This window comes from Manis javanica, chromosome 12 (assembly GCF_040802235.1).
Source record: "Manis javanica isolate MJ-LG chromosome 12, MJ_LKY, whole genome shotgun sequence".
Lineage (NCBI taxonomy): Eukaryota > Metazoa > Chordata > Mammalia > Pholidota > Manidae > Manis > Manis javanica.
In genome coordinates, this window is record NC_133167.1 from 2,389,538 (window position 1) to 2,416,620 (window position 27,083).

The following is a 27,083-nucleotide window of genomic DNA, read 5'->3' on the forward strand; positions in this document are numbered from 1 at the left end:
AAATGGCACCACCCCGCCTAGCCCCTCACAGCATCCACGAGGGACACGGCCACCTCCCTTCAGGGTGCCCCTCCCACAGATACACCTGCCCAGACGCGTGGTGCCCAGCGGCGGGAGGCTGACACCACCCAGCCCAGCAGGCGGAACCGGCCTGCTGAGCCGCGGCCCTGGGACCTGCTGCGGGGCTGCGGGAGGCGGGGACGGTCCCCCAGCGCGGGCACGTCACACACGCAGAGCACTGCGCGCAGCTTCCGTTTGTGGCCGTGCGTTGTGGGGGTGTCACGTTTGCTTGTATTTCCCGAAAGAAATGGGGACATAAACAAGAGTCGAATTAAAAAGGCAGCCTACGGGGAGGGGGGGGAGATAGTGGGGGGCAAGAACCAGGTTAGCAAGATGCGGCGGAGGGAGGCCTGTCGGGGGGACCCTTTCGGGCCACTCTGATTCCTGATCCATGTTAATGCATCACCTACTAAAAATATTTTTTAAATAAAAAGGAATGAAGACAAAGCCTTATTTGTTAATAAATTAGTTATGCCACAAACCGAATCAGAACGAGGACGGATGGCGTGGTAACAGTAAGCGTTCTTTAGAAACAACGTCGTGTCCACCCAGCGCTGCGGCCAGGGCCGGGGCGCCCCCCGCCCCCCAGGGCGCCCCCCCCCACGCCTGCGGAGCCTCCCGCCCCGCCCCCCGACGCCTGCGGAGCCTCCCGCCGCCGGAGCCGGGGCGCAGGGCCCACGCCTGCCCGCCCATTCGCGGCGCGCACAGCAGCCGTCCCCGCGGGTCCCCGGCTCTGGCACGGGCCTGAAACGGCAGGGCTGTCGGGGGCAGGTCGGCCGGCTCCCCCCCGAGGACGGGATGGGGCCGGGCGCGCGCGGGGAACGGGCACGTGGGGGCGACCCGCGGGCGGCCGCCCGGCGTCCTGACCCAGGCGCGCTGCGCTGCGGCCCCGGGGAGCCGGGAGCCCAGGACCAGGAGCTGCCCGTTTGCAAGGCGCCGCTTCTTCCTCGGCCAGCGCCCACAGCCTCCGTGATTACGGACTCGGCTTCTTTCTTTTGAAGCCCATTTTCTTGGCAGAGACCAACTTGCTTGGTTTAAGAGCTGATAACCAATTTGGAACTCAGCTCCAAATACAGACTTAAAAACAAGCTTCACTGTTTACAAAGCCATTTAAATTTCTTTTGTCTAGCTGAGTTTTTAAAAAATGTTCTTCCCAAATCTCCCTTTATGAAAACAGACATACCAAGCCAAAAAGGGATTCTTCCAGGGCTACAGCCCGGCTCTACTGTAAAGCTTGGGTAAACTATACTTACCCAAACACCTTTTAGAAAAATGCAACACATTTTTATTAATGAAGTACATTGCAGGACAGAGTTAAACTGAGAGTCTACCTCAGGCAGAAGCTTGTCCAAATGCTTACGTTTTTTCCCAGGTGTGAACTAAATTGTACAACCCAGACCTTTATAGAAAAAATATGTGATTATTTTTAATGATTTGTGTATAAAAGAAAAATAAATTTTATGATACAATTTGATAGACTAAATACAAAATTTTACTCACAAAAAATGTAAGCAATTTTTTGCAACACAAACATTCTATTCATATATACAAACTCATAAAAGTCAGAATCTTAGCTTGAAGCAAACAGTCCACTTAGGGGGGTGGCTACGCCATACAATTTAGAGGAAAGGAGGTCATAAGTACACGAAGGGTGAGTTAACTAAGAGCCCTCTGCTCCTCCAATAGTGTATTCAGCATAATCTGATCAGACAACCTTACAGTGCACCTCAGGGAGGAGAAAACGGCCAATATCTCCAAATGGCAGACCTTAATGATCCAGTCCTGAGCTCATCCAGCTTAGAAAATCATAAGTCAGAAAAGGATTTTGGAAATTACACTACAAAAACCTAAACTGTGCTATTTGTGCTCATCCTTAAAGAAACACAACTTTCTCAGACCAGTTCTAACACATGAATGGCACTCCTCAGTTTACCTAATAAATACAATATCTAGAGTATATTGTATCGAGACCTAGACCTTGAGACCTGTAAGCATGTCTTCGAATAGCAGATCCTTTAAAGTTAAGACTTTAGTACTTACAATATTATATGTAAGTGAAAAACTAAATAAAACCATGTTTTTAAAAAATACCTTTGCTTTAAAAAACAATTTCCAAAACAATTTTGTAAATGGATGCACCCTTTTAAGTCTTCCTTTTTCAGTTTTTGCTGAGCTCCTGTGTCGCGGGGGAGCGCGCACAGGTGACTGAGAAGCATGATGCCGAGGCCCTGGAGAGCAAGCTCCGCCCAGAGAGCACCAGGACCCCCACGGAGCTTCCCCAGCGTCCGCACGGGGGAAACCAGGGGCAAGACGCTGGACAAAGCGAGGCGAGAGCCTATGACAATCTCACATCCAGACAATCTCCGTGAAGGCCATACCGAAACCTCCTTTTTAAACTTACAAACTTTAAGGGCTGGAAACACGAGTAAAAGATAGTCGGGAACAGTAAGCACATTACATAAAGAAGTGTATGCAATTACAAAGAGGTTTTAAAAAGGTTACTGTGTACCTTGTAAAAATACAGGCTGAAATGAACCTTTTACAAGTACAAATGAATTAAAAATGTTATTTACTTATTTTCAGGCCTCAGTCTATTTATAAAACGCCTGTCATGAAGTGCAGCCACCCCCCCCCATCCCATACGTGACTCACAGAGGCCCTGCCACGGGCTTACAGGCTGAGATGAAGGACCGCTGTTCCCGTGAGGCGCCAGCCCCACTCACCGGGGAGACTCGGGGTGCAGGACTGGGCAGAACAGGCACCTCACAAGCAGCAGGGCCAGGCCTGCCGGGAGCTGCTCGCTCAGGCCTGGGGAATCTGTTACTAGCCAGTGTTCTGGCTGGAGGAAGGGAAGACACATGGTCTGCTTATCCACTGTGCATGCCTGAAGTTTTAAAGCTCTGAAAACTGGGCGGGTAACATTCATTGTAATCTGTCCGTTTTCTTAGCAAGCTGCAATGTGAAGGGTAATAATGTTCTCGCTTCCTTTTTATTTTCAAAGTGAGGAGGATCTGTGACATTGGAGACTTCTGAGCTTTCACCTTCTCGAACTCAAATTGATACTGTACACCATCTTCTGGATTTTCTCCTCGTTCCTTAGGATATTGGCCTTCACCGCACAGATCCTGTCCCGCTGGTCTTTGATCAGCTGCTCCAGCTCCGCCAGCTCTGCCTTTAGGGGCTCCACGGTACCATCTGTGATGCTGACGGAAAACAAAAACAGGCTCATAACTATCTCTTCTCACTTTAGATTTGCTTCTAAATTAAAACACTGGGAGACAACAGAAGCCAATTATTCACTGCGTCCAAAGGAAAAGGGTAGAAATATAAACACACTGTGCCAATGACATAAAGGAACAAAACCTCACACCTGGGAAAAATTTATTTTCACTATCCCCACCACCACCCCAAGTGAAGTCGAATATGAAGTTCATATAAACGAGGCTAATATTTCTTAAAGTCCTTAAAACTACATCCTTGGCGCAGAGCCATGGGGAAGGCAGGGGGGTGGGCTGCAAGGTCCAGCAACGCCAAGAACGGCCACCTGGACAGCCTGACTTTCCCAGACAGACTGGACAGCAAACTCTTCCCCATGGAGGCCCCTTGACTCAGTTGTTCAAGACACTGAATTAAGTACCAGGAAAAGTCTAAACAAACTTGGGAAAGCTGAGGTCGCATGGGCCCTTCCCTTGTGTTGTGTGAGCTTGTAAACTCAGAACAAACACAAGGAGGGGCAGCAGCTTCCGACCATAAAGAAAAATCAGGTTTTAAAGAAGAAACATCCAGGGCAATGCTTTTTTTTAATGCCTAAACTCAAATGTAAGAAAGGAAATCCTCTCATCACATTAGAGCCAGCACCAAACAGCATTCAGTGATTATCTAACTTCTTTCATGCCATCGATTGCAAAATTTAGGGGACTTTTTTAAGAACAAGATAACTTTAAAATAATATAGCTTGTTATTACATAGGCTTATTGAGTCAAATCAAGTGTTTTCTGAAAAACATGCTTAACAGCTGACAGTTACATGCATCCCAGATTCACTGATTATAAATACAGAATATCAAACATTTTCCCAAATCTTTCTAGTGGCTATTGTATTTCTTTTAGAGCAGCAATTTCAAAATGGGTTCATCAGCATTTCTCGTAAGAGTAAAAAATTAAAATACTTCTAAACTAAACACAAAATGTTGGGGATTTTGATAAGCCACTTGAAAACAATGGTATCTGAACTGCAGTTTCCTGAAATTTTTAATGTCTAAATCTTTTTTGTGTATTAACACTCACTTTAAACCTTTTCTAACTGCTGCAAACAAGTGCATGCCATGATACACATGAAAAAAGAGCACATTTCCTGTGGGGGAGGAGGTAGGAAAGGGGGGAGGTTGGGAGGCAGTAGTTTCTTGGGACATTCCCCAGGCTCCAGGTAGGCCTGCCGGCTCCCCGTGCCCACTGTCCTGTGCCCCTTCTGCTTGGGAGATTCCCTAGGCTCCAGGTAGGCCTGCCGGCTCCCCGTGCCCACTGTCCTCTGCCCCTTCTGCTTGGGAGATTCCCCGGGCTCCAGGTAGCCCGGCTGGCTCCCTGCGCCCACTGTCCTCTGCCCCTTCTGCTTGGGAGATTCCCCGGGCTCCAGGTAGGCCTGCTGGCTCCCCGTGCCCACTGTCCTCTGCCCCTTCTGCTTGGGAGATTCCCCGGGCTCCAGGTAGGCCTGCTGGCTCCCCGTGCCCACTGTCCTGTGCCCCTTCTGCTTGGGAGATTCCCCGGGCTCCAGGTAGCCCGGCTGGCTCCCTGCGCCCATGACCCCCCACTGACCTCTGCTCCTGCCGCAGGGCCTCGGCCAGTTGCTTGTTCTCGCCGGACCACACCTGCAGCTCGTTCTGCATGGCATCCACATCCTCCTGGATGTAGTCCATCATCTTCCCCAGGGGCAGCGCGCTCTTGCACACAGTCTGGATGGACACACGCAGCTTCTCTATCTCCTTGGAAACTATGTCCTTCTCCTTCTTCCACGCTGACTCAAAGACAAGTGATTTCTCCTATAGTTAGTGGGAAAAATATGAAGAGACGGAAATATCCTCACTCCTAGGGCAGGAGAGGGGCTTGCTGAGGGGAGAAAGACACAGGAGTGGGGACAGTGCTGGCTCGGGACCAACCACTGTGCTGAGACTCAGGCCAGCAGCGCCCTGAGGTGCCAAGCACTGTGTGTGCATGTAAGTGGTGCCTGGTGAGGGCCCGCTCCTTCCCTGCTCAGAGGGTACAGAGGTCTTTACCTCAAAGTCTGTTGGAGGAACCAACTTCTATATCGTAAATTTATTTTCCAAATGACCAGCAACATTTATGTACTTACCGCTCCCAAAGCTTAGGGGCACTGACGACTTTCTCAAACAGACTGGCAGAAAGGGGAGCTGACCCCACATCTCACTCCCTGAATGGACCACCCTCCCATCTCCAATGACTGAAACCCAGCTTGCCGGGTGAAAGGAGGAAAGGAACCCTCAAGAGAGGCACCCGGTACGCAGTGGTGAGGGGCCAGAGAGTTTGCACAGGGGCCGTGGCCCGCAGCCCCGAGCAGGGTGGAGGGTCAGGCTCATGAGGGCTGGACTGCACCTGCTGGGCTGGAGGCCCCAGGCCTGGGGTCCTCGGTGGGATCGTGGGGGTGGGAGGAGAGGGGCCCACACAGCAGGCGGAGGGGGGTTGGACCCAGAGGCAACTGGGGCGCTTCATTCAGTTTGGGCCAGGATTTGTTGGGCTCTTTGACAAGCAACGTTCAGAATTCTCTTCATATGAGCTTCTATCACAGACAACATCTCTGAATTCAAAATTGATGCAAGTTAATAAGAATCAAGAAGTTGTTTGGCTTGGGAAACTTTCTTGGAAAAATGAGTATTGTTTAGGAAATAAACATCCTCCCTGAATTTTCCTACTCTACTCAGGCTGGCTAAGGTGTCCCTGCTTTACCCCTTACGGTGGGTGAGTCAAAGACTGTTCATTTAAAAGTTATAATGAACAGTATTTTTTAATTGTTTTATTTCGTGGTTTTATTTTTGAACTTGTTTTATTAAATTACAGAACTATTTGTGTTACTTCTAAAGCTGGTTTCATACTACAGGCTCCAGGAGGGTACGAACCCTGTGTCTGGATCCAGCATTGTCCATACAAACTCTCCTTAAATATTTGTCAAATGAACAAATGAAGTGAATAAATAACTTACCTGTCAAGATCCTAGCTCCACCACCTACTGACCCTGGCAAGCATACGAAAGGCTTAACATAATGCCCGGCACATAAAAAACGTTAAATAAATTGAACTAGAAATAAAAGGTAAAACTCATAGAACTAGTAAGTGAGTTCAGTGAGGTTGCAGGATACAAGATAAATATACAAAAATCAGTTCTATTTCTATATACTGGTAATGAACATATGGACACTAAGATTAAACATATAATGCCATTTATAACTGTAAATGTAAAAAAATAGAAATACCGAAGTGTAAATCTAACAAAATATATACACAACTTGTGCACTTAAAATTACATAGTGCAGATGAAAAAAATCAAAGAATATCTAAATAAATGGATAGACATACTATGTTCATCAATTGTAAGATTCAAACATAGGAAGGACATCAATTCTCCCCAAAATGATAGAGAGGTTTAACAGAATTCCTGTCAAAATCTCAGCCATATTTTTTGTACATTATAGACAAGACTATACTAAAAGTTTTGTGGAAAGGCTAAAGTATTTTGGAAAAAAAAAAACAATAAAGAGGAAGGATTCAGTCTACCCAGTTATAATATATTATATAATATAGTTATATACTAAGTTATAGAACTATTACATAGTTACAGTAACCTAGTGCGTGTTATTGATGGGACACACACACAGGCCAAAAGAACAGAGCAGAAATAGACCCTCACAAATTGCCCAACTAATTTTTGACAGAGGCACAAAAGCAATTCAATGGAGGAAATATACCTTTCAACACATGACACTGGAGCAATTGGATAGCCACGGGGGGAGGGAAAAAACCTTCACCTATGCCCCATATTTATATGAATATTAATTCAAAATGGGTCATGGACTTAATATAAAATGTAAAACTACAAAACTTTCAGGAAAAAATCTAGGAGAAAATCTTTAGAATCATGGGCCAAGCAGAGCCCTCAGACTTGACACCAAAGGTATGATTCATTAAAGGAAAAACTGGCAAATTACAGACTTTCACTATGCAAAGGCCCTGTGGAGAGAATGAAAAGACAAGTTGGAGAGAAAATGTGTTCTCAGACCCTGTGTCTGACTGGAATACAATCTAGGATATATAAACCCTCAAAACCCAACAGCAAAAAGGCAAACAAACAACCCAATTAGAAAATGGGCAAAAGACAAAGACATTTCACTGAAAAGGCCAATAACCACATGAAAAGATGTTCACTGTCATTAGCTATTAGGTAAATACAAATTAAAGCCACAGTGAGACATCACTGCACACCTATCAGAATGGCTGAAGTGAAAAACCATGGCACAACCAACGGCTGGTGAGGACGCAGAGAAACGGGACCACTCACCGCCGGTGGGAATGTAAAATGACACAGCTGCTCTGCAGAACAGTTTGGCAGTTTCTTCAAACACTAAACATGCAACTCACATATGACCCAGAAATTGCACTCCTAGGCATTTATCCCAGAAAAACGAAAACTTATGTTCACAGAAAAGCCTATGCACGAACGTTTATAGACGCTTTATTCAAAGTAGCCGAGAACTGGAAACAACCCAGATGCCCTCCCCCGGGTGAGCAGTTGAATAAACTGCTGCCCCCATACCAGGGACCACGACCTAGCAACAGAAAGGAATGAACGTTGATTCATGCAATAACCTACGAGAATCTCCAGAAAGTCTGCTGAGTAAAAGGAGCCAATCTGAAAAGACGACATGCTCTATGATTCCATTTATATAGCATTTTTGAAGTGACAAAATTACAAAAATAGAAACCAGTTAGTCTCTGGCCAGGGGTTATGAGGGTGGGGGTGGTGGAGGTCCAAGTAGGCGAGGTTATGAAAGGCACCTTGAGGCACCTTATGGTGATGGGAACGCTCTGTATCTTGACTGCATCAAGGTCAGTATCCTGGGGGTGACACTGTTCTGTGGCTTTGCCAGATGTCATCAGTTGGGGAAACTGAGTGAAGGGTATACCAGAACCTCTCCAGTATTTCTTACAACTGCACGTGAATCTACAGTTATCTAAAAAAAAAGTTTAAAGAAAAAACATAGTGGCTATATAAATTAAATGTCTTTACATTAAAATGATAAATGAGTAAAATGAATTCAAGACAATAAAAAAACCCACTTCCCAAGGGAAAAAGTGTTGTCTTTATTAGACATGGATTAGTAAATTTCTCATTGATGTAGTTGAGAAATTCAAAATTCTATTAAAACCTATTTATAATGATTATTAAGTAATTGCTGTGTATTTGGAATTGTTTTGAATCTAATACAAAACTGCTTAGGATGGATGGGACGCTGATATGCATACGTGTCTTGGAAGCTGGTGCAATGTGATGTGGACACAGGCACTAAGAGGTCATCTGGTCAAGCCCCCGCCTCTGAGATGACCTTGTCCAACTCCTTCATATTTCTATATCAAAGAACCAAGCAGAACTGGGAATACTAATCTTAAACTTTATGTAAGTTTATTTTTAAAAGGCTAAGAATTTAAAACAAGATACACCTGGGATAGAAGTATGATAGTCAGAAGAGACTTTTATTACTGCTGCAAACATATCAAGGCAAAACATCAGAACTCTGGCATTTTTCAAACCTTCATTTAAATGAACATGGTGGGATGGCCAAGTGAAGCGCTGATGATTTGCTTAAGAAGCCCACCCTGCTGACGACAGACTGATTCGTATCCAGCTCAGTCAACTTACATCGGCAACTTTCCACATGAACACAACCACTGTAGACCTTCGCTTTGTAGGCTTTTAATATGTCTGATAAAATTTCAGAATCTGCCATCACACAGGAATTAGTCCTATGAAATATCCGTAACTTTTGAAAATGAAAGAGCAAAAGAATAATGAAACTCTAGCCTTACATTACCCGAAATAACCTACAACACAGGAGGACCTGCAGGCAGCGCGGCAAGTGGTCAGACACCTGAGCTCTGCAGTTACAAGGCCGGGCCAGGCGGCTTCCCCGCCTCCTGACCCCACGGCCCTGGGAACCTGACTCCGCCTCCCTCTACCTCGGTTTCCTCACAACAAAATGGAAATAATAGTTATCCTGCAGGTAAGAGTAAATGGAATAATATAAAATAAGCAGCTCAGTGCCTCGCATGTAGTAAACCCTTAACGAACAGTGACCATTATCATAAATTCACCTGACACACAGCACAGAGCCGCGAGCCCCACAGGATGGAGCGCGGGTGCCTTCTCGGGCACACGGACGCAGCTATTTCACCACAAGCCAGCCTGTGGGCTACAGAAGTGTCGTAGGCATGATTTGCGTACTTAGATGAAAACTGAAAAATGTGTTCACGTAACAAGTTATGTCCAGCTTCAGATGGACAAGTTCTTCCATCAGAAAGTCATACACCGTCCTTACCGACACATTCCCTTCCACACTTCCACTCCATAGCTATAAATAACCACAACCATGAAATCAGACTTCAGAACTCTTCCTTGAAACTTGCAATTCCTAAGCTCAGGGATCTGCTCTGAGGCTGCAGAACCACCTTCCCATGGCACCCGTGCCACAGGATCATTCCTACTGGTGACACACACAGCAGGATGGCCACAGGGTGTGCAGCACAGGGTCACAGACCCACCCTGGTGTGACACCCGCCCCCTGCCCAGGGGGCTGCAGGCAGTTAGCCACTGTCCACAGGAAGGCCTCCAACTGTCAGCAGCTGGCTAGACCCTGAGTCCACTTTACAGAAAACAACTTTCCGAGATGGTTCAGGTGAACAGTTCCTTATTCTGGGGATTTAATATTACATGCATTTACAACACACACACACACACTTATCTCCAGACATGTGGGCATGTGGGCTTAGGGTGATTTTTAAATTCACAATAATTTTAGAAGTCATACAAACAAAAATGATTGACCGGAGAGATTTGTTTCTTTATATTTCTATTGCAGCATTTCAGGAAAAGAGAGTATTATTTTTAAGGTAATGCCTGAAAAGCCTGACTCATGGATACTGCCAGCAATCCCTCAGCAGCACAGTTTGGGGTATGGCAGGCAGGCTGGTGGCATGTGCATGCTGCCCTCCACTCTGTCGCTGGGTCTGGGGGGTTTCTGATACCCCTGAGCATTAAGCAAACTCAACAAACAAGGCCCATTTAGTTGGGAGGGATAATAAATCAAAGAGTATTTGCTTCAATGAACACACTCTCCCGTGACCTCAGGAATTAATTTATATACAACCTGCCAAAATTTCATTTTCTTCATAAATTGAGGAACGCCTGCATCAAAGTTACAAGAAAAAAGCAGGGACCGACAGGGTAACTATTCCAAGTGTCCTGTTCATCCAGAAATATTCCAACACCAAACTTCTTCATGAACCACACATTCATCTCTAATGTGGGTCAAACCAGATTACTCACATGCACAGCAAATAGTCTGTAACCAAATACTCTAACCTTTTTACACACATGCAGAAAAGCACAGAAAACATAAATGCATGGTGTTAAAACGCTTAAGTGACACCTGCAGCCCTCAGCCGGGTCAAGAGAGGAAGTCCTGCCTGGGCCCCCGGAGCCCACGGTCACTGCCATGCCGCCCCGTGGCCATCCCGTCCCGGCTCTGTCTGCACCTGGCTCTGCAGCCTGCCTGTCTCACGTGCATAGGAAAAACGGAGCACACAGTACACATCCACAGCATTCCGCTCAACGTTGTCTTTAAAGATCAATCGTGTACTTACAAGCACATTTCGTTCTTTTACATTGTGGAATAGTATTTCAATATGTATCAAGATTTCCTCATCCAGTCTACTGCTGATAGACACTGGGGTTATTCTGGTCTGGAGCAATTGCCAACGACGTAACTCTGAGTGACCTTACACGTGTCCCAGTACACACAGGCACAGGGTTCTCTCAGATATGCAATGACAAGTGGCACTGCTGGGCCAAAGGGCATGTCTTCAACTTTATGACATAACGTAAAACAGTTTTCCAAAATGGCTGTACCGATTTGCATCAAATATTTTTATGAACCAGTGTTTTATTCCTGTGCATACAGAAGAAAGCCAGCCCCTGAGGCACCCCCGCAGTGTGGCAGCTGCAGGTAGTAACTACCGAACTGTTGCACGGGCAGCAGACAGAAATGGCCAGGCCCAGTCAGGAACATGCCGCAGAAAGACACCTTCCAGGTGATGGAATCTGCTCATTGCCACAACTGCAGATGGAGAAATAAACAGGCGCAGCAAGCTTCGGAACATATGTCTGAGAAGCTATGCGGTGTGAGGGTTAACTGCCCAGACTGGGACCAAACAGACCTGGGGTGGCATCCTTCCTCTGTGACTTACTGTCTACAGCCTCTCAGACAAGGTAACTTCTGCACCTCGCTTTCCTAACCTAGAAAATGGAGATAACAGCTATCTCATAAATGAAGTGATGTGTGCCACAACACTCCATAAATTGTATACTTATTAGACTGTCCACAACTGACAAGAACTGAGCGGCAGGTCTCTACAGGACAAGAAACGCACATAAGGCACCTCCTGGCATCTGGCACCGAGCAAAGGGTGATTAAATGTTAGCTGCTCCCACGATGGTGGAAGGAGCGAGGAACTCTTGGAACTGTGTGTGGAGGGGAGGGAGGTGCGATGTGAGGCCCAGTGGGGTCACCGCAGCTGCCGCGAAGGTCAGCACACAGAACAGAGAAGACAGACCCTCACACTGGCCTTTCTGACTCACGTGAAAAATGCAAAGAGCTTAAAAATCATCTTTTATCACACAGAGAATCAATCATACCGACGCTGACACAGCAAGCAGGGGGCAGGGAGATGCAGAGCCCAAGTTCTCAGCTACACCATCTCTTGCGCATGACGTGATGAGAGCAAGTCAAGAATATGACATTACTGGCCTAAAACCGGTCCTTTCAAATATTTTTATGAAGGGCTATGCTCATACATTTATTCTTTGAGATGAACTTCAGAATATTCCTTGCCAAGTTTCAAACATCTGTTGAATATTTGCTGGAATTGCATCAAATGTATAAATTGAGGGAAATTACACCACTACAATTGAGTTTCCCATCCAGAAACACAATGTCTCTCTCAACTATTTCAAGCCCTTTATTTATATTTCTCAGTGAGATTCTGTGGCTTCTCAATATAGTTTCTATGCATTTCTTGCTAAACCCGTGCGGTGGTAAAGTTACATTTTTGTTCCCAGTTCTGCAGGGGAACTTTACCCACACTGTTTCCAACTGGTTATTGCTGACTGTTAGAAAAAATACTGACTTTTTTATATCCACTTTGTCACTGGCCATAAGTTTTTTCTAACAGCCAACTTTGTCCGGGTTGATTTATTCGGTAAACAGTTGTCATCTTCAAGTAACAACGACTGTGTCTCCTTTCAATAATTAAACCTCCATTCTTTCTGCACTAGGAGCATCTCAACAGGGTCACGCTCACACCCTTGCCCATGACTTGATGGACACTCCTGCAGCCACTCACCACCACACAGGACACTGGCCGCCTGGCGCCAAGCACCCCGAGGGCAGGAAGCACTCGCCACGAGTGTTCAGTTGTCATGGATGCTGGACTTTATATGTGCCGTGTGTTCTCCAGAGATGATGATTCTACCTGGTTCAAGAGTAATTTCTCGGCTAAATGCACGATGAGTAAGCCACGTTCAAAGGATGGCACAACTGATTTGAACATTTTTCTTAACTGAAATGACTGCCTCTTTCCTGGATGTGGCCACACAAATGAAAAAGAAACACTGAGTTCTTAAAAACTGTTTACCTAATGGAGCAGAGTTTCCAATTCTAGAATATATTCTATTTATTATTAGTTGTATAATAAAATAAGTACTTTAGGAAAATAAAATAAAATTAGTAATTCTTAACTACAAACTTTTATTTCTTGTATTTCTTATATTTTTGTTTAATTTCTATTATCCATTCTAGCTACAGAGTTTTAGGATTCTATAATTCTTTTAAAATACACCAAGTAGATTCTGGTCAGATTGGAAAAACTGGAGGTACCAAATTAGGAAACTGTGAAACAGAACAAAATGTCAGAGGCAGCCGTTCTCAGGCAGTGGGCGGCTGAGAACCAGAGGGAAGGCGGCCCGGGGAGCGCCCACCTGCCCCGCTCTCTGCGAGGGACCGTCTCCCGACTGTGGCGCTGAGAGCAAGGTGCCCTGGAGCCGGGGAGGTGGCCGCCCCGCGCAGGGCCTGCGGGTGGGGCGGGCCAGGCTCCGGGAGGCCCTGGAGATGCGGTCTTAGATGGTCCCCCACGGGGGAGACAGCCTTTGTGCCAGTCCAGACCTCCACCAGGCAAGTTCCAGCGTGTCACGGAACAAACACCGCGAGTCTGGAACCCTTGGCGGGGCCGGAGGAACAGTGGGGCTTGGCCGGCGTCACTCTCCCGGAGGCAGCACAGCTCAGGGACAAGGGAGACATTCCTGGCTGGGACCTCCCCCGAGTCGGGGTGAGTGTGGGCACCCGGCTTCCCCAGCTGTGCAGGCTGCCGCCGCAGAAGCCGCCTCTCTCGCTGCCCACCTGAACCATGAATGCGCAGCTGGCAGTGGGCAGCAGTGGGGAAGGAGCAGCGGCCTCTGGGAGGGCGTTCGAGGGACTCAGATCCCACTGACTGTGCTGCCGACCCCATCAGGAAGCCCACCTGTGGGCCGCTGGGGACCCCTCGCCCACGAATGCCCCAAGCTGGCCCACGGGTACCCCCAGCACTCAGGGTGCCTCACCCCCACACCCCCACCCTGTGGCTGCCTCCCTGGGTGCACTTCCTTCCATGGAGGCACAGAGCTGGTGAGCACCTGCAGGGAGCCAGCCCGAGTCTGCAGGCCGGGGAAGGGAACCCAAACCTGAGCTCCGGCTCAGCCCCTGGGAGGGCCGGTGGGGGGCTGTGGGCACCCGGCCTGGCGCTGTGGGGTGGAGAAGGCACACGAGCCTGAGGTTCTGCCACAGGGAAAGCAAAAAGGATGGAGCAGGTGTGCACACAGGCCCGAGGGGCCTCCCAGCAGGGCTCTCCTGGAGGCAGCGGCAGGGCGGGAGGAGGGGCTATACCCCCATGAGAAGAGCACACGCAGAACTAAGGAACGTGAGCATCAAGGAGACACGGCAACGCCAGCCAGAGGGTCCCTGCGGCCTTCCGGTAACTGGCCCCAAAGACAGCGAGCTGCGACTTACATGGTGAAGAATTCAAAACAGCTCTTAAGGAAGCTCAATGAGGTACAACACAGAAAGACAATTCCACAAATCAGGAAAATGATACACACAAAACATGGGAAGTTTAACAAAAAGAGAGAATCATAAAAAAGGAACCAGACAGAAATTCTGGAGCTAAAGTATACAGTGAATGAAATGAAAACCAGAGAGCAGCCACGGTGGGAAAGGTCACAGCACCAGACCTTCAAGGTCAGAGCAGCCCCCTCACCCTGCGGCCTCACTTCCTGCAGTCTCAGTTACCCGCCATCAGCCACAGCCAGAAGCAGATGATCCTCCCCTTCTGACGCATCACCAGGAGGTCGCAGCCGCCTGACGCTACATCACAACGTCTGCGTCACCCGCCTCACCTCATCCTGTCACGCGGGCATTTCATCATCTCACATCATCACAACGGTGAATACAGAGCAGTAAGATATTTTGAGAGAAAGAGAGACCACATTTACCTAACTCTTATTACAGCATATTGTTCTGTTTCATTTTTAGCTATTGTTAGTCTTATTATGCCTAATTAATAAATCAAACTTTATCATAGGTATGTATGTACAGGAAAAACAGTGTATTTAGGGTTGAGTACTCTCTGAGCCCCTGGCACCCCTGGGGATCTTGGGTAAGGGGGCTACGTATCCAGCCTACGGAAAACAGACTAACAAAAGACGGAAGAAAGCCTACGTGTTATTTGGGACCATCAAAGAAATAACTTGTGAATTATTGGAGCCCTAGAAGAAGAAGCAAGGGAGAAAGGGGCAGAAAGCTTAGCTAAAGAAATAATGGCTGAGAATTTCCCAAATCTGTGGAGAGATTTGGATATTCAAGTTCATGAAGCACATCAAGTTCACGACATTCACCAAACTCAACTTAAGGAGATTTTCTCCAAGACACACAACAGAACTGTCAAAATCTAAGACAAAGAGAGAATCTTAAAAGCAGCAAAAGAAAAGAAGCTTATCACTTACAACAGAACCCCATAAGGCTATCAGCAGATTTCTCAGCAGAAACCTTACAGGCCAGGAGAGAATAGAAGGATATATTAAAAAGTGCTGAAGAAAAAAAATCTACCAAGAATACTCTGTGCAGCAAAGGTGTGGGGTGGAGAAGGCACACGAGCCTGAGGTTCTGCCACAGGGGAAGCAAAAAGGATGGAGCAGGTGTGCACAGGCCCGAGGGGCCTCCCAGCAGGGCTCTCCTGGAGGCGGCGGCAGGGCGGGAGGAGGGGCTATACCCCCATGAGAAGAGCACACGCAGAACTAAGGAACGTGAGACATCAAGGAGACATGGCAACGCCAGCCAGAGGGTCCCTGCGGCCTTCCGGTAACTGGCCCCAAAGACAGCAAGCTGCGACTTACATGGTGAAGAATTCAAAACAGCTCTTAAGGAAGCTCAATGAGGTACAACACAGAAAGTGCAGACGTCCCCAAGCAAGCAAAGCTGAGGAAGTCCATGGCACCAGACCTGCCGTACAAGGAATGCTGAAGAGCTCTGCAAGCTGCAATGAAGGATGCTGACTGGCAACATGAACACATATGAACATGTCTAACACACTGGTGAGGGTGAGTACACAGTCAGACTTGGAATACTCTTAATACTACCATATGGGAGGGAATTAACCACTTAACTCTGTACAAGGTTAAAGGACAAAAGTATTAAAAATAACTACAGCCATAATAATTTGTTAATGAAGACACAATATAGAAGATAAATTTCGACATCAAAAATATAAAAAGGGGGAGTAAAAGGATAGAGGGTTTTGTACACAGTTGAAGTTACTGTCAATGTAAAACAGACTATTTTATCTATAAGGTGTTTTATATAAGTCTCATGGCAACCATAATGCAAAACCCTACAGTAAGTTACACAAAAGAGAAAGAGAAAGGAATCGAAGCACACCACTGTGGAAAGTCATCAGCTCACAAAGGCAGACAGTAAGAGAGAAAGAAAGAAATGAGAGAGCTGCCAAACAGCCAGAAAACAGTAAGATGCATTAGTAAGTCCTTACCTATCAGTATTGCTCTAAGTGTAAATGGGTTAAATTCTCCAATCAAAAGGCATAGAGTTGCTGGGTGGACAAAAAACAAGACCCAACTATATGCTGCCTGCAGGAAACTCACTTTAGCTTTACAGACAGTATTGGCTTGATGTGAAAGGATAGAAAAAGATACACCATGCAAATGGAGACCAAAAGAGAGCGGTGGTGGCTACATTCATATCACACGAAACAGACTTTAAGTCATAACCTGTAGTGTGTCATGTCATTATTTAACGAAAAAGGGGGTCAATTCATCAAGAGAATATAACAATCGTAAAAATATATGCCCTGAGCCCCTAAATATATTACATAAATACTGACAGAAGGAAGGAAGATAAACCCTTGGGCTCAGGCTGCCCCTCTGACCTAGAAGTTCTTCCATGGACACAGAATTCTGAAAAAACGTCAAGCATCCTATTGAATCCCATCTTCATGCCAAGAAAACTAGTAGCCATTCTGTAAACAGGACAGATGCCTCTGGGAGTATCCTCAGAAAACCAAACCAGAGAAGCCAGACTCAACAGTCTTTGGGAAAACTCAAGAATTTAAATCACTACAGAAGATGTTCTTGGGAAGAGTCCTTGCTCTCAAACCTTGCCTTGTGGCTACAGCATTCACATCTAGGCATCAACCCATAAATCTTCATAAAGTCAATACAAACATTCTCTTATTTCATTTTCAGTACACCCTGCATTCCTCTAACCTCTTTACAACTGTGTTTGTTAGATTTTTCAGGAGCTCAAGTAGTAGTAGGTGTGTGCAGGCATTTCCCTTAAAACACTGTTACGATGACCTCACCTTGAGGAAGCGGGGAGTAAGCCATGAGGTCAGTGAGCATGCTCAGGAGTGACCCGGCTCATGGGAGCCAGGGCCAAGAGGAAACAGGCCCCTGGTCCATCCATGTGAGCAGAGGAGGATGCTGCATCTGGCCCACTCCCAGGTCCCTGCGCAGGGCAATACTACATGCTTCCTTTGCATTAGGAGGATGCTTCGGGATCTGCCGCCACGCCACAGCTTCCCACTAAAATAAGCCGGGTCCAAGAGGACACTGCCACCACGCAAGGGCAGAGGCGAGGATTGGCTTTTCCTCCTGTGCATTAAGGTACCAGATCTCCTGAGGGCTTAATACGATCAGTCCTTGCGTGTAGGAACGAGCAGGGCCAGGGACACAGCCTCCCACCTCATTGCTCAGGGATCAGTGACAGTCTGGGCCCGAAGCTCTAAGGCAGTTTCTGAGTCCTGGTTGTGCATTAGAATCACCTGGCAACTTTGTATAATTGTCAATGCCAGGACCCTCCCCCAAAGGTTGACCTGATGGATTTGGCGAGAGGTCCCAGCATCGGTACTCGGTAAACACTCTCTGGATGGGTCTAACGCACAGACGGAGCAGATGTACCATTACATATATTTCAAAGGACTAAGGTTACATTTTATAATCACCCTCCATGCTGTGAGCACTACCAGCAAAAGAATCTAAATCTATACCACACTTTAAAAACATTTTTATCTTTTCATCATCATCTCTGGAAATGACCATTAGGATTATTCAATTATTTTGCTTTTGATTTCCATCCTTCTATTAACTAATTGGATTTACTATTTTAAATGCCTTCCTACATTTTTATCATTTTCTATCAAGCCTATTGTTACAACCTTTCTTATAATTATGGCCCTAGTTTTATTTTTACATATTCAGTCTTCTAAATTCTTACCATATTTAACAGCTATAAAAATATCAGATAAAATAATCAGACCCAAATTAACCATTAATCCTAAAAGGTAGTAGTTACTAGGCAACATGAAACCCATATGGTCGGCACGTGAGCTGGAAAAGAAAGAACCTCATACTTGTAACTGGAAGCCACCAGGATGTCAGAGGTCTTCAGAAAGTAAATGTCACAGAATTAGTGACAAATATTAAGAAATGAGTCCAGGGACTGAAGAGCAAAGGGAAATTCAAACACAGGACAGTCGGGTCCCCAATGCCCTTGGGAGGTGGGGACAAGAGTGGTGACCGCGAGCAGTGGGAAGTGCCCGTGCCTGGGTGGTGGATGTGGGGACAGCCTGGGCTTCAGCTTCCACCCGCCAGCCTTCACTCCGCCAGCCAAGGTCAGCCCAGAGCGAAAAACACCATCTCAGTTAGTGACTGATGCCATGAAGAAAATAAAATAGGGTGGGACCCTGGTGGGCGGTGGCTTGGAGAGGGGCCTGCAGCTCGTGGGCGGGGGAGGCCTCTCTGAAAGGGTGACATGCGAGCAGGGACTGGCGTGGTAACAGTCTCTGACTCAGTGCACCGGGAGTTCTCCAAGGCAGGTGCTAATATGGTGCACCAGGCCCGAGAGGCCAGCAGGCCGCCTCCAGGTACCTCGGGCCTGCTGGCGCAAACAAGGAGAAAGACACCTGGCCTGCGGGACCACAGCCCCTCACAGTGCATGAGCACCTGTTCCCCCTGCTTCCCCGGAAAACCAAGGGTAAGTGTTGGGGAAACTGCACAACTCTGCGACCCACTGAGTCCCCCGCAGGGCCGCTGGACACAGGGCTCACCTCAGGGCTCCCAGGGTGAGCACAGCGTGGGGACGGTGCACGGCACCATACAGGAGTAAGCCAGTAAGGATGCTCCCGGCCTCCCTTCACTGAGCGCCCTGCAGCAAGAGCGTGTGTGTGCCTAGTCCCTGGGCTCCTGCTTCTGACCAGCCGCTCTGGGGAGACAAGCCCCCAGAGACCAACCTCTTCCAAGCAGGAGGGAAGCCCCAAGCTTCCATCACACTGCCATGAACCAGATCACACCTCTGATTTAAACTGTTCCAGGGCACAGAAAAAGCTATAAGAATTAATTTTGTAAAACTAACATAATCTTGATTCTAACACCTACCACCACCACACACACATGTGCATGCAAGCATGAAAATCCAGGCCACTGTCCTTGAATATAAATTCCTATTTTAAAACATTAGTAAATTGAATATAGTTTTGCACTTAATAAATAATAGACTATGACTACACAAATGTTATTTTAGGAATGTAAGAACTGCTCAACATTAGGAATTACAATAATCTCAATAGCTGTCAAAAAGACACTTGATAACATTTAACATCAATTTCTGATTAGACGCCTACAACAGAGCCCAGGAAACGGTAGGCGATAAATACTTGGTAAATGAATAGTGACTTTTAAAACAGGATAATCTATAATCATAAAACAAGTATATATCAAGTTAAAAAAAAAAGGCTAAAGTCTAGTAACTTTAGTGTCCAACTTAAAGAGTTAAACAAAATAACAGAATAAACTAAAGAGAATAAAGGAAGGAAATAGAGAAAAACTGGAGATGTCAGTGAAGAGAAAAACAAAGATACAAAACAGAAGACTGACAAAGCCAAAAATTGGTGGGTTAAAAAAACAGACGAATTTCTGGCAACACTGATTTTTTTAAAAAGAAGAAAAAGCACAAATTAGTACTATTACTTATAAAAGTTGAACAAAAACTACAAATTGAGCAGATTAAAGGAATTCTATCAAGAGCTTTTTCCTAATAAACTTGAAAATTTAAAAGAAATTAATAACCACAGCTGACTCAAGAAAACATAGAAAGCCTGAATACTCCCATATCTAACACAAAAATAAAAACAGTGCTATAAACATTTTCCATGAAGCTCTGATGGTTTTACAGGTGAGTCACACCAAATTGTCAAGAAACATACCATTCCATCATTTATAATCTTCTAGAAAAAAGACAACACCTCCCAATTCATTCTCAACCTTGAAGGCAGAGATCATGTGAGGAAAAGAAAATCTTGGGCCCATTTCATCCATGAATATAAATGCAAAAATACTAATTAGTAACTATTAGCTAACACAGTGGATAAAAAAGATGGTATACCGTAACAATGCTGGTTTTATCCCAGGAATGTAGAGTTTAATATTAGAAAAGCTATAAATGTCACTTAGTGGATTAAAGAAATAGAACCATCTCAATCAATGCAGAAAAGGCATTTAATAAAATGCAACACTCTTTCATGACAAAGCCCCAAACCAGGGAAAAACTGAACTTTCTCCATCTGTGAAGTTATTAAGTGCTGTAACAAGACCACCAGAAAAGGGTAAATCCTAGAAGCATTCACGCTAACACAGTGTAGCACAGGAGGAAAGCCATGGACTCCGGGTAGAACCCCCTGAGCTCGGACCCCAGCTCTGCCACCCACCAATCCTGCAGCCTCAGACAAGCCCCCTAACCTCCTAATGCTCCCACCCCAAAATGGGATCACAAGTACCTACACGTCCCTCTTATCAGTTTGTATCCCACTGCTATTACAGCATAGAGAACACAGAAACAAGCAGTTTATGAAGGAAAGTGGTTAAGTCAACAGCATTCCTAACTACCAACAATTTGGAAACAAATTTAAAACAGTTATTTCCAATAGCAGAATACTTTCAAGTGCCCAGGTCCAAGTTTAACAGGGTGTGCACCTGCACATGGACATCTACAGAGAGAGCTGCAAACACTCGCTGACAGACACTAAAGACCAAAGAAATGGGGAAACCCCTGTTCACAAATACACCGGCTGAATTCCCAAGAGGGTTCACGGCGCTCAGTAAGCTGGTTATGGTACTTACGTGGGGGTGGAAAGGACCCCTAATGATCACCTTGTTGACTGAGGCCTTATTACAAAGCTACAGAAGTTAAAGCAGTGTGGAACTGGGGCAGCGCCAGCCAGCCACTGCAGGCCACCGTCTGTGGGCTGGGCCACCACCTATTTTTCTGTACAGCCCATGAGCTAACAATGGTTTTTAGTTTTATATAGTTGAAAAACTATTTAAAGGATCATATTTTATGACACATAAAAGTTGTATACATATTTTGGTATCCATAAATTCACATTTCAGTATCCATAAATAAAGTTTTATTGGAAACAGCCACTGGCACTGATCTGCGTGTGTACAGCTGCCTTTCCAAGGTTGACTACTGAGGACTGAGAGAGCATGGCTCTCCCAGCTGAAAACCTCTACACCTGACGCCTTCCAGAAACAGGCTGCTAACCTCTGGTGCAGAGAATCAGGGAAGCGCCCCAGGCTTGCACACCCGGCAGAGCAGCTTTGCAGATCGATGCGGAAAGGAGGGACATCTAGCTACTCATACGGGGAAAAAAACTGCACCTCTACCTCCCAGAATACAGGAAAATCCACTCCAGGTGGATTAAGGACTTAAATGTCAAAACCAAGCTTTAATGTTTTAAAAAAGGATACATTTCTTTCTGACATTAGAGTAGAGAAGGATTTCTTAACTAAGATACAAAAACACTAACCCTAAGAGGTAAGACAAATATTTGGCTAGATTAAAATTAAGAACTAGTGATCAAAACACACCTGAAGAAAGTAAAGGAGAGAACTTTCAAGGGATGACTTTAATGTGACTTACCTTCCTTGACCTCCTACCCTATTATCTATTATTATTATGTTACTTTTCCATAAAAATAATTTTTTAAAAACTTGTTTAGAGCTTCCATATTAGATTTTGCAGTGGTAGTTATCCTCAATTCTATTTGCTTAACTGGTGTTAATATTTAATTTTAATTCATTTCATCCATACCAACACTGTCCAATAGAAACATGCAAGCCACATACATAATTTAACATTTTCTACTAGCTTCATTTAAAAAGTAAAAACAGGTGAAATTAATTTCAATAAATTTTATTTAACTCAATATATTTCAAATACTGCTTCAATGCTTCAACATGTAGTCAATAAAAAAATTACTAACACACAGGCACACACCTGATCATCTGATCATCTACATTTGCCCTCTTACAGCACTAAACTATGTTTTCTACCTTTATCTTGCATCTACCTACCACTTCAGCATTTTATTAAAAATAAAAATAATAATAATAAAGGGAGAAATGTGGGATCAACATATAAATCAAGTACAAAAAACAAATGAATATTCATATTTGACCTGATTGTTTATAGGTCATAATGCGTGATCAAAACCGAAAGTTTCTGTGATGGCTGCCCTTGCACTGTTCACCATGTAAGAACTTATTCACTATGTAAGAATTTGTTCACCATGTAAGAACTTGTTCGTTATGCTTCAGAAGATTGGAGAGTGACGAGAATTAGACTTGAGATGGATTAATGATTGTACATTGAGCATTGACCCCCCCTATACTGAATTTTATTGTTGTTAACAACCATTTGATCAATAAATATGAGAGATGCCCTCTCAAAAAAAAAATTGCTAACAAAATATTTTATATTCTTCTTTTCCTTCTAAGCCTTCGAAATCTGCTGGGAATTTTACACTCACTGTACATTTCAGTCCAGACCAGCTGCTTTTCGAGTGTTCAAATGCCACCTGTGATGAGGGGCTCCTGAACTGGTCAGCACAGGCCTTCACTTTGCCTTCCCAGAGGTGTGGGCTTTGAGCTTCTTTCCGATGTTTGCAGAATACCTCTTTGTACTGTACCTGCAATTTTTTATGAGTGTAAGACTCTTTCAGGCTTAACTGCGGCAGCACGTATGGGCACGTGGCGTGAGCTGGCACCTAACAGACACTCACCAAACCCTGAGACATTGTGATTATGGGCAGAACGGGACGGGCCTGCAACACTGTCCAGAGGACAGCGAAGCACACCCACTTCTGCCCTCAGCAGGCCAGTCACTGAAGGACCGAAGTTCTCCGAAGTGCCCTTCACAACGCCGGACCTGCTTCTAAGTCTGAGTCTGCTCTTCACAAGTCTTCTAAGGTTGCACCAGAGCGCGCACTTCCTTTGGGGTCTCTAGTCACTACCGCTGCACTACTTCCTGTCACTTTCCCCTGCAGGGGAACTCTGCACAGCAAAGCTTTTAAAACCTAACCAGCACCAAAAATATTAGCATGGCGAGTACTTCTGCATTTCAAAACCTAACAAATAAGACTTTCAGAATGCATCTTGTTTGTAACATGGAGAATATATGTAAGAGTGTTAAAGTATGTATATTTTATTTATAAATGATATATAAATAATTTAATGCCTAAATGTCTTGCCAATGGGTTTCAGCCCCGGGCAAGTTCACTATGGATTCAGTGTGACCAAAGAAATGACAGTAGAACATTTTTGGGGTGAAAGAGTTTATTATCTGGCTTGTTCTCCCAGCGGTAGGTCGAACACTAGCATCCCTGCGTCTGCACCCCTCTGCGTGCACAGCCGTCCTCTGGGCCTCTGTCCTTGGCGCTGCCACCGCTCCAGCCTCTGCTCTGCTCTCCTGCAGCCTTGCAGCCGTGCCACCATGTTGCCCAGAGCACCGGGCAGGGCTCTCTATATAGTCAATAACAACGCATTGCCCACATGTGTGTAGTGAGCTAGCCGACCCGGGCCAGGTGAGAATCCTGGCCACAGGAACTTTCATTTTATCCATACTAAAATACACACATTTCTAATTTAACATCTTTTTTTCTGTAAAGGATTTAAGAGTATTCTCTAAAATGTAAAGCTTATGTAGAAAAAGGCAGATATGAACAAGCCCTTCACTTGGTGGCTGCCAGGGCTGGCCTTGGAGACAAGGCTTTTTCAAGAGGCTGTTTTAGTCGTAAAGGGGTTCCCCCCTGGTTGGGAGGGGTCTTTGGCAGGAATGAAGGAGTCTGGAGATTCCAATCTGCAAACCTTGATGATGCTCCAATATGAAAAAGCACACACGCATTCACTGCTGTAACTGGGAAATGGGGGTATTTTAATGCCAAGCATTTTAGTTTATCCTTACCCTAAAAACTCTTCTGTAACCCATCCACTGGAGGAAGGTGAACAGCTGTGCCACCAGCTCATCCTTGTCAGTCCCTCCTGAACCTGTTTTATCTGGACCAAATTAAGCCCAAGAAGACCTCACTCTTCCTGGCCAGCCCCGTCCCTCCAGCAAATGCTTCACTGGAAGCCACATTTCAAGTCAGTAGATGGACAGGAACAATAAAGAGATGGGAGCTGGAAAAAATTAACAAACATGTTTCTCACAGAAAACAGTGAGCACAAATAGTATGGTTTGAATAAGAAAAAAAGTTACAAGCAAATACATTTCTTTGTTTAAAGTGAAGCCAAGGAAATATGGACTTTCAGGATTAAAACAATTGTGGAAACAACTGCTCCACCTAAAGCCAAGAATTCAACCATATGCCTGTTCCCCACGTGCCAGGTGAGCCCAATAATGATTGGGATTTCCGGTGGCTCTGAGAGGCACCTTGTGGGTAACATGAAGGTTCCTGTGGCTGGATTCCCACCTGGCCCTGGCCGGCTAGCTCACTACACACGTGTGGGCAATGCATTGTCACTGACTCGATATAAAGAGCTCTGCCCAGTGCTCTGGGCGACACAGCTGCAAGGCTGCAGGAGAGCAGAGCAGAGGCTGGAGTGGTGGCAGTGCCAAGGACAGAGGCCCAGAGGACGGCTGTGTGGGCAGACAGAGGGGCCCAGAGGCAAGGGGAGAGACCAGCCTGCTGCATGCAGACTCGCTCTGAGTGAATGGGATTTTAGTGATTGACCTGCCAATGTGGAAATGAAGTTGGGTATAACCCTGTCACCCCAAGAATGTCATTTCTTTGGTCACACTGAATCCATAGTGAACTTGCCCGGGGCTGAAACCCATTGGCAAGACACACCTGCTGTCCCCAAGAAACCCGCTGGCCCTCCTGCGTGAAGACCCTGTACAAGGGGCCGCACAGGAGCTGGGGCTCAAGCCTGGAGGTGAGACCCCCGGCGGCAAGGTGCTCAGACTCCCTCACCCTCATTTCCTCAGCTGCCGGTGGGAACAGGCCATCGTGATTAGAGGAGACATGCACGGGAAGCGTGGCCCCTCAGTGCTGTCCCCCACCACACCGCGGCCCGTCCCCCCGGCAAAGCAGAATCACCCAAGGACCCAGCCCAGCAGGCTCCCCGTGGCAGCCTTGCCAGCCCCATGGCAACAGCACTTGCGAGCACTCCTTGGGTGCCCTCATTCCTAATGACCTGGTGTTTCTGGACAATTTCATGAAGTCTCCCTGGGTAGTCTCTGAAGTCCTCACACCTCTTCAAACTAGGGAGAATTATGCTCTAACCAGGGCAGCACCCTGGAGAGGCCCACAGGGAGCATGGAGTCCCTCTTCTCTCTCTCCTTACTGCTTCCCAACAACCCGCACTTTGTCCTGCCGGGCTTCATTCATGATTTACAGTCAATATGACTAAATTCAATCCAAACTCCAGCCTTAACCAATTTTCATCCTCTGGCTAATACAACATCAACCTCTCATAGATTCGTTAATGCACCACACTGAATCTATTTAAAACCAGCTTCCACACTGCTTACATCTAGACTCAGGCTGTCCAAATCAATTGAACTAAAGTTCTTATGCAAAAAAAGAATAGGGTATTGGTGGAATTAAGGCCAAAAATCACCTCGACCAAAACTGGCTAAAATCTAGACATGATAAATATGGTATGATACGAATTTTAAGTTGAAACTTTGAGTTAAAAAATCTTTATTCATCACATTATCATTCACTGAGTAAACATATTAAACAGAAGATGATGACCATTCAATTTGGAAATATTTGTAAAACTATAAAGCTAATCACATTTTTATAATCTAATTTTCTTAAGTCATTTTTTTCAATTAAAGTACTCTGATATTTTACCCATATCATGACCTCTGTCTATACAAAGAAGGCCTATTTATTCATAACTACCTTCACAAAGACCATTTCCATGTACATTTTGATGACTTCCAATGGTCTATACTATATTCGGCATATATCCGTAAAAAGGTTGTAAGTGATACTGTTGATAATTTGGTGGTGACAATTTTGTATTCAAACCCTAAAATCTTCAGACTGCATATGGGAAGGTGCTGCATCACTTGGGAACATAAAACTATCACCTTATTGCCTAAAAGAATAAAAAATAACTCTTTATGATTAAAAAGTGGTTCCCCAAGTCAGCTGTGACAGTGTCACCAGTGCAGAAACACTGTAGCCTACGTCCCTTTTATTTCTTTAACAGGAACTTAAATAGAAACAATATTTGAAGTAAAAGAACATCTAGTAATTCTAGAACCACAAACATCCAAATTAAAAATATTCTGACCAGGTGCAAATTTCAGTTAAGGAGGGATTTGGAAGAGCATTGTTCTAACAGGGTTAAAGTATTTGTGATGAAATTGCACCATCAAGTGACCAAAATGAGAAATGATTTAAGATCTCTTCAAATCACCAAAGGAAAGTAAGACCAAAATCTCTGACTTTCATATAAGAATTTAGCTAACTACTATTTGCTATATACTACTTATTATAATTAAAGTATAACATGTTTATGATAAGGTCATCTTATCCATCAAGAGACATTTCAAGATACAACAGGTTCTCACATTCTCAAATAAATGCTTAAGACACTGACTCACAGTCTCTGTGGTCGTTTAGCTGTGACATTAAGCCCTTATTATAGCTTTTATTGAGAAGGGCAGTAAAATACACACATGCAAGTCCAATCCAACACACACCCAGGTTCTCATCTGAGCACCAGATCTCGTGCACTCCCAGAAGACGCAGTTCACATGACCAAGACCATGAAGAGAATCAAATCACAAAAAC

The 27,083-nt window shown here is 45.4% G+C and overlaps 1 protein-coding gene across 6 annotated transcripts in view; it reads right to left on the reverse strand.

The window, feature by feature from the left end:
• Positions 1-1,322: 1,322 nt before the first annotated feature.
• Positions 1,323-27,083, reverse strand: part of TRAF3IP1 (TRAF3 interacting protein 1) — a 57,017-nt gene continuing 31,256 nt past the window's right edge. For 4 of the 6 annotated variants that reach the window (XM_073217887.1, XM_037009619.2, XM_037009618.2 and 1 more), the window contains 2 exons: positions 4,872-5,095; positions 1,323-3,263 (listed from right to left, as the gene is read on the reverse strand). In XM_073217887.1, the coding sequence (XP_073073988.1) occupies positions 3,098-3,263; positions 4,872-5,095 (390 nt within the window). In that variant the 3' untranslated portion in view covers positions 1,323-3,097. Of the gene's footprint in view, positions 3,264-4,871; positions 5,096-22,577; positions 22,962-27,083 lie in introns of those variants that run through there. The other 2 variants (XM_037009620.2, XM_073217886.1) reach the window with 2 other exon arrangements.